The sequence below is a fragment of the Cervus elaphus genome, chromosome 11 (assembly GCF_910594005.1).
Source record: "Cervus elaphus chromosome 11, mCerEla1.1, whole genome shotgun sequence".
Taxonomy (NCBI): Eukaryota; Metazoa; Chordata; class Mammalia; order Artiodactyla; family Cervidae; genus Cervus; species Cervus elaphus.
This window is the reverse complement of record NC_057825.1, coordinates 81,806,028-81,823,503: the sequence shown is the minus strand read 5'-3', so window position 1 is coordinate 81,823,503 and position 17,476 is coordinate 81,806,028. Positions and strand designations below refer to the sequence as shown.

The 17,476-nt window shown below is 36.3% G+C and overlaps 1 protein-coding gene and 1 non-coding gene across 5 annotated transcripts in view; both read right to left on the bottom strand.

Annotated features, from left to right (window-relative positions):
• Nucleotides 1–17,476, bottom strand: part of MAP4K3 (mitogen-activated protein kinase kinase kinase kinase 3) — a 179,148-nt gene that overhangs the window by 60,460 nt on the left and 101,212 nt on the right. For all 4 annotated transcript variants that reach the window (XM_043918177.1, XM_043918179.1, XM_043918178.1 and 1 more), the window contains exons 6-13: nt 17,216–17,263; nt 14,754–14,796; nt 13,126–13,198; nt 10,266–10,397; nt 10,008–10,070; nt 9,839–9,920; nt 9,631–9,741; nt 4,496–4,574 (exon numbers count right to left, since the gene is read on the bottom strand). In XM_043918177.1, the coding sequence (XP_043774112.1) occupies nt 4,496–4,574; nt 9,631–9,741; nt 9,839–9,920; nt 10,008–10,070; nt 10,266–10,397; nt 13,126–13,198; nt 14,754–14,796; nt 17,216–17,263 (631 nt within the window). The remainder of the gene's footprint in view (nt 1–4,495; nt 4,575–9,630; nt 9,742–9,838; nt 9,921–10,007; nt 10,071–10,265; nt 10,398–13,125; nt 13,199–14,753; nt 14,797–17,215; nt 17,264–17,476) is intronic.
• On the bottom strand, nt 9,300–9,406 carry LOC122704217. The gene has a single exon (XR_006343818.1). It is a non-coding gene; the product is annotated as a U6 spliceosomal RNA (small nuclear RNA).

Sequence of the window (17,476 nt, the reverse complement as noted above, 5' to 3'; positions counted from 1 at the left end):
GAACTGCATAATTATTGAGCACGGGGGCACAGTGATACTGTCTTCCTTTTTTAAAAAATTTATTTATTTATTTTAACTGGAAGCTAATTACTTTACAATATTGTAGTGGTTTTTGCCATACACTGACATGAGTCAGCCATGGGTGTACATGTGTTCCCCATCCTGAACCCCCCTCCCACCTTCCTCCCCATCCCATCCCTCAGGGTCGTCCCAGTGCACCAGCCCTGAGCGCCCTGTCTCATGCATCCAACCTGGACTGGCGATCTGTTTCACATATGATAATACACATTTCAATGCTATGGTCTCAAATCATCCCACCCTCACCGAGTCCAAAAGTCTGTTCTTTACACCTGTGTCTCTTTTGCTGTCTCGCATATAGGGTCATCGTTACCATCTTTATAAACTCCATATATATGCATTAATATACTGTATTGGTGTTTTTCTTTCTGACTTATTTCACTCTGTATAATAGGCTCCAGTTTCATCCACCTCATTAGAACTGATTCAAATGCATTTTTTTTAATAACTGAGTAATATTCCATTGGGTATATGTACCACAGCTTTCTTATCCATTCATCTGCTGATGGACATCTAGGTTGCTTCCATGTTCTAGCTATTGTAAACAGTGCTGTGATGAATATTGGGGTATACGTGTCTCTTTCAATTCTGGTTTCCTTGGTGTGAATGCCCAGCAGTGGGATTGCTGGGTCATATGGCAGTTTTATTTCCAGTTATTTTAGGGAATCTCCACACTGTTCTCCATAGTGGCTGTACTAGTTTGCATTCCCACCAACAGCGTAAGAGGGTTCCCTTTTCTCTGCACCCTCTCCAGCATTTATTGTTTGTAGAAGTTTTGATAGCAGCCATTCTGACCGGCATGAGATGGTACCTCATTGTGGTTTTGATCCGCATCCGCATTTCTCTGATAATGAGTGATGTTGAGCATCTTTTCATGTGTTTGTTAGCCATCTGTATGTCTTCTTTGGAGAAATATCTGTTTAGATCTTTGGCCCATTTTTTGATTGGGTCATTTATTTTTCTGGAATTGAGGTGCAGGAGCTGCTTGTATATTTTTGAGATTAATTCTTTGTCAGTTGCTTCGTTTGCTATTATTTTTTTCCCATTCTGAAGGCTGTCTTTTCATTTTGCTTATAGTTTCCTTTGCTGTGCAAACGCTTTTAAGTTTCATTAGGTCCCATTTGTTTAGTTTTGCTTTTATTTCCAATATTCTGGGAGGTGGGTCACAGAGGATCTTGCTGTGATTTATGTCGGAGAGTGTTTTGCCTATGTTCTCCTCTAGGAGTTTTATAGTTTCTGGTCTTACATTTAGATCTTTAATCCATTTTGAGTTTATTTTTGTGTACGGTGTTAGAAAGTGTTCCAGTTTCATTCTTTTATAAGTGGTTGACCAGTTTTCCCAGCACCACTTGTTAAACAGATTGTCTTTTCTCCATTGTATATTCTTGCCTCCTTTGTCAAAGATAAGGTGCGTGGATTTAAGTGATACTGTCTTAAGACTAACTTTCATAACAAGGAAAGGACCCCAACTGTCACAGGTATTCAACACCCTTATACTCTGTGGGAATGCATTCCCAGAAAGAGTCACAAAGCCCCTCTGGAGATTCATTCTTCACGCCTTACATTGGTATCACTCTTCTGTTCTTTCCAACTTCCCTAAAGTTACGACAGTTTCTGCCACAGGACCTTCCAGCTTCTGTTCAAATAACTGCTGGACAATCACCCCCGGCTGTAGCACTATTTATGATGTTTTTAATAATGTAGAAAATTCCTACTTATCTGTAACTGTCTTGATCTCTGTTTCTGCTACTATCTCCTTGAACATACGTCAAGTTACAAACTGTAAATTTATGTTTTACTATCCAGATGAAAGGGCTTCCCTGGTGGCTCAGTGGTAAAGAATCTGTGTGCGACGCAGGGGATCCGGGTTCATTTCCTGGGTTGGGAAGGTCCCCTGGAAGAGAGCATGGCAACCCACTCTAGTACTCTTGCTTAGAGAATCCCATGGACAGAGGAGCCTGGTGGACTGCAGTCCATAGGGTCACAGAGTTGGACACGACTGAAGTGACTAAGCGGCAGCATCCAGATGAAAACTCCCTCTTAGTTCTTTGAAACAGCTCTGACATAATCACTTGCTGACTCATCATACTATTAGGGTCAAAACTGATCCTATTATGGCAGACAAGAAGAGCCCCAGAATTACTTCTTCTCAAAGCAAGTCTTTGCTTATCATATTTAACTGAAGGCAGAGGGGACTTTCTAAGAGGGAAAGACTTTTCTGAAAGTGAGTCAGTTTTTACAAATATTGCCTTAACACCGTTTAGCTTAATAAATAGAAAACCTCAGTTACATGAAGAGACATCATGTAATCGTAAACATAAAACATTATTAAAGGAACAAAGATATACGACTACTAAAATAAGTTATTTTTCAAAGCCTGTCTTTATTGTCAATAGCATGACTGCCTATTCTTTATAAATCTCATATAAAATCATAAAACATCCTAAGAAAGCATATACTAGAACACTGTATAAGATTTTAAAGGCTCAAATATCAAACCCACAAGTTATAAGAAGTGGTGATTTTAATCCTGTTACTACCTCAACATACTGGAGGGACATGACACCTTTCTTACAGGTAAATGGGAAGAAAATGTCCATCATGTATCACCTGCTCCCACCAAAAACAGGATGTATCAGAATCTCAGAAAAATCAGTATTTAGCTAAATAGACGGTATTTAGCTAAATAGAATATACACGCATATGTAGTTAGGAGCTGATACAAACTACTAAAGAAGGACCCAGAGGTAACTACACTTTGCAATAAAGGGCCTGACAGTACAACTTAAAAATATAACTGGATAACATAATAGAAAGTACTTCAGATTTTCAATAGTACTGAACACATAAGGTTTTCTGAATCAACTACAAAGGCATCTCTAATCACCTTTTGTATTATTAAAGAAATGACAAAGACATATTGTAATTACTTTCACATATTAAAAAATAATGGAGGACTTCTCTGGTGGTCCAATGGTTAAGAATCCACCTATCATACAGGGGATATGGGTTCAATCCCCGGTCTGAGAAGATTCCACATGCCACCAAGCAACTAAGTTCTTGTACCACAACTACTGAGCCCTCGTGCTCTAGAACCCATGCTCTGCAACAAGGAGTCACCGCAATGAGACGCCCACGTGCTGCAACTAGAGTGGCCCCACTTGCCACCAACTAGGGAACGCCCACGCGTAGCAACAAAGACCCAGCACAGTCAAAAATAAAATAAATGAATTTTTTAGAGTTTAAAAAATAATGGGGGACTTTCCTGGTGGTCTAGTGGTTGAGAATCCACTTTGCAATGAAGCGGACGCGGGTTCCATCCCTGGTCTGGGAAGATTCCATATGCCACGGGTCAACTAAGCCCACATGCCACAACAAAGACCCATCAGAGCCAAAGTAAAATAATAATAATAAATAAAATAAATAAGAATAACAGATTTTATTTTTAATGGGGAATGCTTGTATACTAAGGTTGTCATTTTCAGAAAAACACTTTTGAGGAGAAATTAGCAAATTTAAACCACATGGCTTCAGTGGGAGCTACAAAGGTAATTTAACATGGTCACAAAACTGACTGTAGGCAAAGTATAAATCCCAGTCCTGGGCTTTTTGCCAAGTAGATGGTGCTTATCTTTCAAGAATTTCCATCTTATATGAGCATTTCTAGGTAGCACCAGCACCAAAATCTGCCAAGAACTTAATACACAGTATAAGGTCCAGCCACAATTCCAAAGGAAGGTTCACAAAGGACTTCCAGGGTGAAGGTCACACAGGTGCCTGTGCCGAGGTGAAGGTCACACCTGTGCCGAGGTGGTTTCTGTGGAGCCAAAGACCTCTGGCCTGGAAGCTGAGTGATCTTGGGCTTGTTACTAATCAGTTGTATGACTCCACCCCTCAGGCAGATCTATTCATCTTTGCATTTCTTTTTTATTTTCTACTAAATGGTGATAGTGTCTGTCCCTATTTGCATTACTTAGCTTTTAAGGTTGCAGCCCTCTCCTCTTCTGGACCATCAGCTTCTATGTAACCTGGGAGCTTGTCAGAAGCAGAGAACCTCAGATTTCACCTCAGAACTACTGAATCAGGAAGGGCATTTTAGCAAGCTCTCTAGGCAAGTGCTACTAACAAGGAAGTTTAGGGAGCACTGCCTTGATTCCTTCTATCCTGCCTACTCTAGGAATTTTATTCCTTTTCCCAAACAATAACAACATAAATACACATCCCCAGCCACTGCCAGAAAGCTCCTAGGAGCAAGAAAACAAAATTCTTACTGCCTTAATTAAACTCTACCTTTCAAAGCATCTAAAACATAAAAACTATTTGGAAGAAAATGGAGCAAAAATAGCGGCAACCAAATTACAACTTGAAATCTTATTTTTCATTGTTAAATTACAAACTCTATACAATATATACTTACAGTTTATCTCCGAGCGTGTTTTTTCCTCTCTCACATTTCTACTCGTTGAGTGAATCCTATGTGGGACAGCAACAAGAGGCTGGGAAAGAACAAAGTCACGGACAAGTCACTGTCTTGTCCACAGAATTACCCACATATGAAAGAAATCTCTCACTTCATGTAAAATGGGAACAAAATACAACTTTATTATTATTATTTTTAAATGGCAACCGCAAATTGAAAACTCTTTTCTCTTCAGATTGGGAGCTTGAGATTAGGGATAAACATTATCCACAGCAGGTTCCCAGGAAGTTTTCTTATGAAAGTGCCAATTGCTCAGTGTGTGCAACTCTCTGCGGCCCCACGGACTGTAGCCCGCGAGGCTCCTCTGTCCATGGGACTCTACAGGCAAGAATACTGGAGTGGATAGCCATTCTCTTCTCCAGGTGATTTTCCCAATGCAGGGATTGAACTCAGGTCTCACGCATTGCAGGCATATTCTTATAAGTGAATATAGGAGTGTTCTTATGAGTTGAACATAAATAAATATTCAAAAATGAATATTTTGACAATACAAGAGGTGTTCAAAAGCTGCAGCAAGCTTTCCCTGTTTCAGAGAAAACTAATTAAAAAAAAATCTGCCTCAACTTCTTATATCAAGGATAAAATAAATGAAATAATGCTAAAGGCATAAATGATTTATGGTCTTACCTAGTAAACACAACATTTCCCCCACCTTAGTGTTTTTTCTTGTAGAAGTAGCACTTTATTTTCTTTCCTTTTACTTTATTAAAACCTCTCTATGTGTACTGTCACGTTCAGAGAGAGGTATCCTGAGGCGAGGGGAAGTGGGGGTGAGTTCTTCCTGTTAATACTAACACATGGACATTCTCTAATCCTTATGGAGTAAAAATGGCTCTATCTGAAAAGCTTTTGCAACTTCATTCTATATACTCTACATACCAGCATCTATTTCATGTACCAAATAGGTTTTTCTCCCTGTGTGTGAAACATTATCTTTGAAGTTATTAGCTGTGAGGAAGATACACTGTTACATCTACCTTTTTGGAAAATGTAATTCATAAACACTTGAGCTCGAATTCTTAAGACTCTTTATGGCAAATCAAGAACAGGTCCCAAGTTAACTGTTCTCAGTGTAGACGTCTCTCAGGAAATAAAGATATATGAATCTGAGAGACCCAAATATTAAAACACCAGTGGGTAATAAAACAGAAGCAAAAATAACTTTAAAAAGTAAGTACTTAAACTTCAAACATACACAGTGAGTTGTAGTTTACAAAGTGCTTTCATATACCTTAGCCCATTCTGTTCTCAAACTTGTGAAACAAATCTTTATCTTCATTTTATAGATGAGGACATTCAGCTAGTTAGCTGCAGAATGAGAAAAACCCTGGACCTTTGATAACAATATTTGGAGCAAAAACAAGCAAAAAATAGGTGTCATGTTAGATTAGTAACACATATTGCCGTTATCAGTGAACATGGATGAAATCTGCCCTTTCTACGAGAATTGTTTTACTTTCCCAGCTTCAAAGGTGTAATTATAAAGTTGTTAAATCTTACAGTGTTGTACCTAATAAATGGGTTAACATATAGAAGAAAATACTATCAAGTAAAAACCAGAATCACAATTACTTCAACATGCAATACTTCTAAAATAGAAATTACATGGGAACCCTACATGAAAAGTGGACTTTCTTCCATTGTGAATAATGTATGATAAATTAAAGAAAAACTAAAGACTAAAGTAGAACTAGTGCACATGCTAAATATTTTCAAGAGAATTCAGTTTCCACAATATATATACAGTATCAGCAAGTGCTGAAATACTCAACACATTCAAATTCTGAGTGACAACACAGCATTTAGCAATTACAAATCATTTACAAATAATAAGACTGTTAGATATTACCTTCTATGCATAACATATACTGTAGTATGTATGTATAAATTACTATAAATTTCTCTGGGGAAAGTGATAAAAAAAATAAAATAAAAAGATCTTAAACTGTGGTCAGAAGAAAAGCTACCCCCATCCTTAACCTATAATTAAAACACCAATAACACAGTCTTGATAAGGAGAAATTTCTTTCTCTGCCATATGAGAAAATTTCAGAAGAGCCTTTATTCTACAGCTTGCCTCTACATTTGGTTTATTATTTCTCCTCTTTAAACACATTTTAAAGGACTTTATAATCCAGCACAACAAGTAAACAGGATGAAGTGAGAGACAACAGTGCAGCATCTAACGCACTGGAAGAATGCAGGTAGTCCATGTCTGAATCTCGATACGCACGAATTCCAGTTACTATAACATAGTTAAATTATACTCGTCCTCTATAACATGATTCAAATTTTAGTCACCAATATATTAATTGTATATTATAAATTATATGTTATTCAGTATATTAGTATCTTATCAACATTCAGTATATTGATTGTAATTGCATAAGATAGAAACTTTACTGTGAGCTCTTCAGTCCACAAGTGACTATAGATTTATGTGTGTGTGTTAGTCACAGTCGTGTCCACCTCTTTGTGACCCCATGGACTGTAGCCCAGCAGGGTCCTCTATACATGGGGTTCTCCAGGCAAGAATACTCGAGTGGGCTGCCATTTCCTTCTCCAGGGGATCGCTCTTCCTGACCCAGAGATTGAACCCGGGCCTCCCGCACTGCAAGCAGACTATTTACTGACTGAGCTACCAGGCAAGACGATTTATAGTCTGTCTATAATAACAGGTGTACATCACGATCAGTGGCTAATCACATCACTGCTTTCAAAGTCCGTCTGTGACCGACCCCTGAGCATCTGTTACTCAACTCATGCACAGACAGCAAAGCGTGTAGCTGTGTTTCCCTGTCTCCCAGGGATAATATACTCATGTGGCATTTTTACAAAAACTCGTAACTGAAGGAGGGAATTAGCCAACAAAGATAAAACTGCTGCAAAGAAGTAGAAAGTGATCACTCTGGATTAATGTTGGAAATGAAAGTACGAGATAAAACAGACGATAGTGAGAATGCTGACTTTGCCACTGAGACTGCAGACACACAGCCACGGCAACTTAGCGAAGGCGAACCTGAGACAGCGGGGAAAGTTCTGATAAAAAGGATGAAGACGCCCTAGAAGAAGGGGCAAAAAATCCACATCACAGAATACTGAGATTATTTCATGCTTTGAAAGTTCAAAGGATAAAATGCTAGAGGCACTCTGAATTTAGGAAAATGACATTCACCAAAGCATAAAAATTCCTGCTCTGTGTCATGAAGTTAAATGACAAGAAGAAGGCAGACACTGTGCAATCTACTCAATAAACAGACCACTTGATAGTGAAATAATCCACTGAAGTTTTTTTTTTTTTATTTAAACAAAGAAAAGAAACAATTCTCACAGGTTCTAATATATCACAATGTACTAAATAAAATACTAGTTTTACTATTTTTCACTTCTCTATACATTTAAAACTGACAATAAGAGAGATTTTAATTTTCTGACAAAAATTTTTTAAGATCACAAAACAATTATAATTTTCCTTATGGACAATTTAGATTGCTTTGCAGGATTTCAGCTCACTTGATCATTTTTACAGTCCTTTACTACCATCCAAATCAAGGCAACACCTATATATTAAATTAAAGAAGAATTTATAAAGCAAAACAATAAAACCCAATTTCTCCCTAGTATAAAGTCAATAATATTTAATAATTTTAAAGTTTTTTTAATTTCCAAATATCTTTCCAGACCTTTAAACAAAAGGACAGTGGCTTATTTACAGTTGTTTAAATATAAGTTAGAATAGTGAATTGATAGAAAGGTTCTCTGACCTAAGGTAAGCTGAGACCATCTTTCTGACCACTGAGAGCCATAGTTTCTTGTATCATCGCTGAAATTTACACCATTTTAAGTACCTTCTAAAAGCCAGTCAAGTTCAAGACTATCCACCTCAGCTACATAATCAGTAACAGAATCCTGACATGTAACATAGAGGAGTTGATCTTTGGTGTCACAATTACTAGCTGAGTTAGGAATGTTACATATGCCAAACAAAGTGAAAGCTTCCTTTTATATCTATTCTCCCATACACTAGGGTTAATTAATTCTCTAATTACACTGGATAAACACAGCAGACAATTAGGGTATTAGTCACCAACAAATTCAATCCTATACTTCCCACTAACCACTAATAACTCATGAAGTACTGTACATGGATTCTTTTTGAGAAGAAAACAGAACAGAAATTTTGTGTATATTCTAACATCTTGTATAGGTGGTTCCCATTTGCATTCTCTTTTACAATGGATTATTTATTTGGCAACTTCATCTAAAATGACTACTTTAAAATAACTAGAGTAATTTCAAGAAGTGGATTAGATGATTCTGCCTTTACTATTGGACCTTCCTGCCTGCAATGCAGCCTTTACCTTTATTTTTTTTTTTTTAAATTTTTTTATTAGTTGGAGGCTAATTACTTCACAACATTTCAGTGGGTTTTGTCATACATTGATATGAATCAGCCATAGATTTACACTTATTCCCCATCCCGATCCCCCCTCCCACCTCCCTCTCCACCCGATTCCTCTGGGTCTTCCCAGTGTACCAGGCCCGAGCACTTGTCTCATGCATCCCACCTGGGCTGGTGATCTGTTTCACCATAGATAGTATACATGCTGTTCTTTTGAAACACCCCACCCTCACCTTCTCCCACAGAGTTCAAAAGTCTGTTCTGTATTTCTGTGTCTCTTTTTCTGTTTTGCATATAGGGTTATCTTTACCATCTTTCTAAATTCCATATATATGTGTTAAAAATATGGAACGCTTCACGAATTTGCGTGTCATCCTTGCGCAGGGGCCATGCTAATCTTCTCTGTATCGTTCCAATTTTAGTATATGTGCTGCCGAAGCGAGCACCAGCCTTTACCTTTAATATTTTCAGAAAACAGTCTTCCAAAAGAGTCAACAGAAAAAAACTCAGCTCATGACTTCTCTAGGACAGGCAAAATCAAGGGGTTATTTCCTCCCTCATGAGTTTAAATTAGACCCAGACCTTAAGCAAACTGATTCCGAGATGTATATACTTATATACACAAACATTACATATACCACTTGGTAAAAATGGTAAAAACAGTTCCTACCTCAGGATCATCATCATCAAAATCATGGTAAGTGGAATGATCTGGATTATTCACTTTATCCAACAGTTCAATTGCCAAAGATCGTGTCAAAGGCTGTGTGACAAACGGGTGCTATAAAAATAAAACAATATAGTACTTATTAGAAGTCTTGATTAAGTGACATCTTACCTTTTGAAAAAAGACATTTTTCAGGGCAAAAAAAAAATACCTGCAGTAACTTTTCAGCAGTAGGTCTTTTCTTTGGATTTTTGGTAAGTGCCATTTTCACAAAATGATGAAAACTATTTGACCTAAGAAATTTTGAAAATCAGATTTTAAAATTTCAATTCTGTTTTTTTGCTCATGACTATAAAAGTAAGTAGCACAAAAATACTTACCACTTCATTTTATCCTTTAGTTTAGGAGGCTGAAAATTGCTTTTTGTCATTAGAAATAATGCTCTGAAAAATCAACAATCATTACACAGCATTTTAAGACTGCATACTTTAGTATATAACATTAATTCTACTACTACTATTTCCAAATAAGGGGAAGCAAAACTAAGAACGCTATTTGGTCATGGCATGCTAAATACTATCGGGAGGGGGACGGGACCTTGACTTGAGCACAGCGTTCTTCAGGCCTGGCACACTGACCTCATCGGGTGTAAGTCAAACATAGGCGGCTGCAGCTCGGCAAGTTCTATGGCAGTGATCCCCACCGCCCAGAGGTCACACAGCTGATTGTAGCCCCCTTTCCTCTCAACAGCCGCGACTTCTGGAGCCATCCTGAAGGAAACAGTCCAGAAAGAAAAACCTGTTTACTATATTTTAATCTTCTTATTCCCACCAGACACATGGAACCATCACTGTGTAAGCTGAGGCCTACTTAGACCCTGACATCTGAAAAATAAGTATGTAGTACTTAAGATGGCTCGTATTTCCCAAGATCGTGACATCTCATAAGATGAGATGGCAACATCTCATAAGACCTCATCCCAAGCCCCTACTGGTTTCTCATCTGTTACTTTGCTAAGTTAGCTATTTCGTATAAAGGTTTATAACAATTTACAAATGTAATAGAGCAACATGTACTAAATTTGTCCAAACCCCAATCTCTCTTCCTCTGTATATGCAAAATTCTATAGAGAAATAACATACTGTAATAAATAATTTATCATTTTTAGCTCTTCCTTTTTACATCAATAACCATCTGGTCTCTGACTGTTTTCACTTGATCAAAACTATTTACCAGAGCACCAAGAATCTTGATTTAGTACTTAACTAGTATTTACTATAAACTTAATTGGTGGTGGAAAGTTATAAAAATGAGTGTCTGCTTTTTTTAAAGAAATATATTTACTCAGAGGAAAGTTACCTAAATTCAGTAAATTTTTTGTTTCTTTCAACTTTATTATAGTCTTTTTCTATATCTATAAATCTATTTTTTATTAAATACCTACACTGATTTTCAAATATAAAAAATTTCAAATCCTAAGCAGTAGTTCTGAAAATAACTACATGAGATAAACACTTCAACTCTTACGTATCAAAAGTATGATTAAAAAAAAAAGTATGATTTAACTAGGCAGCCTTACAAGAATGTTTATTTTCCCGGTATTATTTCAGGAAAGTCCCAGTTAACAAACAAACAATAAAACTCCTTCTAATTTTCTAAACCCTTGATGGTTTTTAACTTTAAAGTAGCTCTTATGACTATGCAGATTATCCTAAGAAAAGTGAATTTTTAAGGATGACGGTTGTACCTTCATTGATGGCTAGGTTCCAGCCAGCTGTGGAAATGCCCTAGGGGATGCAGGTGCGCACAGCCAGCACCTTAACGAGCTCACAGGTGAGGCTCCCTCTTCCTCTACAAAAATATGAGTGATAGACTCCACCCTGTGCACTTCTACTCCTGCCAGTGAGGTTGCCTCCTTACCACAGCCAACTGAGTCATCTGTGATCCTGTCTGTTACATCTGTTACTATGAACATGTAATTTAATCAAGTATTATAAAAACTAAGTTATTATGAAGGTAAAAAGAATAAGTTGTCATGAAAATGAAAATGTATGCTTTAGAAAAGATTCTTGAAGACAAGTTTCTAAAGATGAAAAACCAAAAAACCCTGGCAAACCAGGTTACGAACAGGACAGCCGTAAAATATTAGGAAGGCTGCAGACTGCATCATTCCGTTTGCATGACACTGGGGGAAAAGGCGAAACTACAGAGACAAAATCAGATCAGGTGCTGCCAGAGGTTAGAGATGGGCAAAAATAATTTATAAAAAGGGGACAAAAGGAAACTTTTCTGGGTGATGGAAACCTATGTTTTACAGTGATTGTGGCGGCTTTTTTCACAACCACAGAGTTTCTCAACATTCATAGAATGGTACACCTAAATGTTACATTTATACCTCAACAAACCTGTCTGGCTGGGCTCTCACTAGACTTTAGAGAAATACAAACTAAAAAACATGGTTTATTTGCATACATCTAACTAGTTATCTGCACAAAGAAAAGGCCTTGATCCTATATCAGAAAATTGTCCCCTGCCAAAAAAAAAGTACACTCACCTTAAATTGAAATAAATGTTTAAGGTACATGTGTAGTGTATTAATTTTGAGATTTGCCAATATCACAGACTTTTTTTGATTAACTGAAATAACCGCCAACCTTAGTGAATGAGAGATTCTGTAAATATTCTCCATCCCTAGAGTTTAGGTGGGAAAGATGTGATATTAGAGAGAGAGCTGAAGAATTGGAGGAGAATCATCTTAGATCCTGGAGATTGAATGAGACCTCCTCCAGATGTTTAAAATCAAACTGAGGAGACAGAGTACCTAAAAAGAGTTGTAACAGATAAGTCTTTAATCTCTTATTCCTCTCAGAAATCAACCTCAAATAATGAGAACAAAAAGAGAAATATAAACATAGCATCTTTGAAAAATCTAGAAGACATATTTGGACAGAAGTAAAATAATAGTAAATGATCTGGCAAATAGGAGGAAGGACAAATCTAAGAGTGTGTAGAGGAAAAGACCAATGAGCAAGCCAAGAACCCCAGAAATAAGCAAAATTTAATGTAAGCCAATTATCACTTTATTGATGACTAGGTTCCTTCCAACTAGCTGGTTCAAAAAGTTTTGAGCAAGAGAATACTATGAATAATATAATGTTGAAAAATTTGTCAGAATACAGACTGATCTATGAAAATACATATAATATGTGTAGGACCAAGAGCTGAGGGTTTTTTGGGGGCAAAACTGGAACTATCAGGTTTGTATCAGGTTTTCTAAAAGCCACATCAATCTTTAATGCTTTTTCTACTTAATGAAAAATAACATGGTAGAATATTCAGTGATTATGTAATTCATCCACAGTGTATATGCCTAAATTACTTGGCCTGTTGATGACCTTCTTAATCTGTTTTAGACCATTCAGTCTATTTTTAAATAAACACTGCATACAATGATGATCGAAAAACAGAAAGTTAAATTATCAGTCAAAATAAAATTACCAATATGGTGTACCAATGAAAGACTTCCGTTTGGCAATCGTAGCTGTTATCTGAGCAGACACCCCAAAATCAGCTATTAAAAAAAAGAGAGAAACATTTAGAAAATAAAACTGAAAGTAAAATTAAAGTAACATGAAAAATTTTCAATATTTTAATTAATTTCATAGAAATGAGACATTCTCAAACATCACTCTAAAATCTTTAAGTGGACTAGCATTAAAATATCACAAAATATGGTGTATGATAGCCATGTGGATTCCCATATATCCCCATGTGAAACAAACAATAACAAAAGTCAAGATCAATAATTCTGATGAAGAAACAACTGAGAGACTCTAAGCTGCCAGACTTAATGTTATAATTTCTAATTCCCAGGACCTGAAACTCAAGGAAAGTCTCTGGAAGGGACCTTAAGTAGGAATACATTCCATTCATTTCCTGCCATACACACGACAGCTGACATTAAAAAATAATAATAATAAATCTCTACTGGCAAATCTACCATGAAACGGCATTGAAACAGACTTTTTCTAAAAATCTTACCTTGGCAATACATTCTAATACCAATACCAATCACTATCAAGAAATTTATCTTTATTTTTATGTTGCTATTAAGTATGTTGAGTTCTATATTTTCCAGTTTACAGACTAGTTTATTTTTATGTTGCTATTAAGTATGTTGAGTTCTATATTTTCTAGTTTTTTAACGAATGATTTATAAATCTGTACAAACTAAGATATATATATATATATATACACACATATATAGGAGGTCTCTAAGGCACATAATACTGACACAAAACATTAAATTGCAGATGGAAACTGTTCACTAAGCCATCAATAGTTAGACAGCTGCTTTTCTCATATATAGAGGTGACTTAGGAAATTTTTTTATGCAAATTATTGTACTTTTAAATTTGCTTAGTCCTATTATAGGCTATAGACTAAAATAGTTTTATCTTATTTTTAGAAAATAAATATTTGCATTTTGATTTGTTTTATAGTGGCATGTAGTTCAAAATAATTGTTTCAAACCTAACAGACACAATTTTATAAAGTTACTATACTATACATGTTTTCTATCTTAAACTTTCAAATTAAGTTATAATTTAGGTTTTGAACTGCTTTAATCATCAGGTGACAACCGAAAGTTACAAAATAAAAGCCCATTAAGCATCTAAATTACATTCTTATGTAAGTTAATACTGTGTTTTATTTTAAAAGCTTACCTAAGTAGATAGGGTTTTTGGCATTATTGATTTTTTGCTTTTGTCTGTTTACCTTGTTTTTTAGTTACAGGGTAATTTTGTACAGATTTCTTACTAGAAGTCCCATTCCTTTAGGGTTAGAGGTGAAGGAATTTTCAAGGTATATTATTTCACTATTCATTATATCATCAATCATTATTTATAACAAATCTGTCATATGTGAAGGACAAATCTGATTCCCATTTAAGAGAAGAGGAAACAGATACAGAGAGATTATATATGTTATGTCCTGCAATGAAATTTCTACCTAAAAATATATAGACACTTCTGAGAAAGGGGAAACCTAGTCCTACAGAGGAAAACAAACTTACTATGCTTTGAAATAAATTTGTGTAAGTGATGAAGCTCAAATTTACTTACCTAATTTTACATGACCATTATCCGTTAATAGAATGTTAGCTCCCTTCAAAGTGAGAACATTTTAGTTAAAGTAGGAAACCATTTATCAGACCGCACATATAATACATTAAACATACATATTTAAAATAACAAATGGCAGCCTCAGACCTAGAAATATGATTTATGATTTAAAGTATGTCCAATTAAAATGTTAAATAGAAATACTGCCTCCCAAAGGTACTATAGGCTGCATCCCCCTCCTCTCTGGGCAACTTTTAAATGAGAAAGCAAAAGCAAGCAGCCTCTATGGTTCAGGATGCAATCAATTACATAAGAGTAAGTTTGGGGAAAAAATATCAGGAAATCCCTTCCCACACCCCAAAGAGGAAGAAATAACCAAAATTTGCACCCCGATATTACTGCAGCTCTAAGCAGTAATGGGAGAGATGAGAAAAAGGAAAAAAAACTAGAGTAGTGATTTCAACTTGAATTAAGCCCTAGCAATCTAGACTCTTGCAGAGTCTTCAATTTGTTCTCTCCAGATTAATTTTTTTAAATTACAGTTTATATCAGGTCACCTGTAGTTATGATGCTTCCTTCCATCCATCCATCCATCTACACACCCATTTACCCCTCTCTCCCTGAGAGACTACCAGCAATCAGATGCTATTTTAAGCTCTGGGGTTATAGTAACAAAAAAGTTATAGCTCTCATGGAGCTGACATCCAAGCAGGAGAGAAAGAAAATCTAAAAATGAACCCACACACGCACACATCATACAAATGAATGAATGAACCAACAAATGGTTCAAAGACAGATACGGGTAAGTACTCTGAAGATAAAGCTGGAAGAAAAGGCCTCTCTAAGGCAGTGATAATTACACAGAGATCCAGATGAAGAGAGGGTAAGAGTCATGCTAAAATCTAGACCATTCCAGTAACAGCAAATACAAAGTCCTGGGACCAGAATGAACTTGACATGTTCCAAGAACTGCAAGTTTAGTGTGGCTAGAACAGAATGAGTAAAGTGAAGAGACGTGTGAAATGAGGTCAGAGAGGAAAGCAGGGGCCAGATCATGCATAACTTTAATGGTCACGTTAAAAAATCTGAATATATATGGAGTATCATGGGAAGCCAATGGTAGTTTATAAGCAGAAGGGTGAAAAGATGTGGGTTAAAAAGGTCACTTCGGTTGTGACGCAGAGAACTGACTGTAGGATCACTCAAGAATGGGAGCAGGAAGACCAGTTAGAAGGCTATTCCATAAGTTCAGGTGAGATATAATAGTGGCTTAGACAGGGGAGAAATAGTGGCAATGGCCAGAAGCGACCTAATCAGGCCCAAACTCTGGAGTCCAGAATATAAGTTCTTGCATAATGGAGCACCAAACCTCCTGGCCAACCCCATCTCTTAACACTCTCCTACATTTTCTTCTCTTCAATCTCTAAGATGCAGACTTTACAATCCCTAAAATGACCCCACAATTTCTGATCTCTGTATCTTTGCCCACACTGTTCCCTCTGCTTAAAAAGCATTCCAACCTCCATTTCCAACAAAAATCTATCACTTCTTCCAGATCACTGAAGTGCCAATGACAGAATCTTTCTTGATTTACTTATCTTCTTAGGATCCCTCCTACCTTTGAATCCAAGGCTCTTTTCTTATGTCTTTTAAGTGGCTTACGAACCACACTTAAAGCAGAGGATCTCAGCAGCTGATCTGAGAGTCCACTGAAATTTCATGCACTATTTGAAGGCACGTGCATAAGGGCATTTTCTGAGGAGAGAGTCCGTGGCTTTCATCAGAGACTCAAAGAACACATGATCCACCCCTCCCCCCAAAAGGGCTAGCACCTTTCTGTTAGAGAAAAGCTCAGGAAACAAAAGGGGGAATGAAAAAGCAGGAGGTAAGGTGGATAAGGAAGAAGAAAGGAGATGTCAGTTATCTTTGGCAATAACCTCAGCGTCCTCATAGAGGTGTTTTACCAAGCACGCCTGGTGCACCTACTCTCTCCTGCCAGGTAAAGACTAGCAGAAAAGGTCAAGGTTTAATTTATCCATCTTGATACATTATTAAAGACAGTTCCTTAAGACTGCTAAAATTTACTAAACATCTTACAGAAGAAAACCTGAACAAACATTTTAGCCAACCAGAAACTTCCTAAAGTCTGTAAATTAATGGAAATTATGGACCTAATTTACATTTTATAAATAAATAACTACAAACAAGATAAAATGTGTTATTGAAACATGAATCCACAATTGTACTCTTTAAAGGCATGAATTTGGTGGTATGTAAACTGTATCTCAATAGAGTTGCTATATAAAAATAATGAAAATCTTCAAAGTATCACTCAACTTTATTATAGTAACATATTAAGACAACAAATTCATCAAATAGAATAACTGAGACAATTTTGCTCAGTTTGATCAAAATATTTTAAGAAGAAAAAGAGGGCCATTAAGTAAACATATGACATATACCTTTATATCTCTGTGCATTTTTCCTTTACTGTGAAGATAGTATAATCCCTGGAGTTTCAAAACAAAAAAAAAGGCAGAAACAGTAATAAGACTTTACTACAAAAAACTCTCTACGATTTAAAGTGGTTAACTGAGTAGTAGTCTCTCTTACTTATTTACTCATCACAGAAAGCTCTAGGGACAATCACTTTATTTTACCGGAATATCCAAAAGGATAAAAGAATCAAGAAAATGAAAGAGGCAGAGCTCACTCTGAACTGC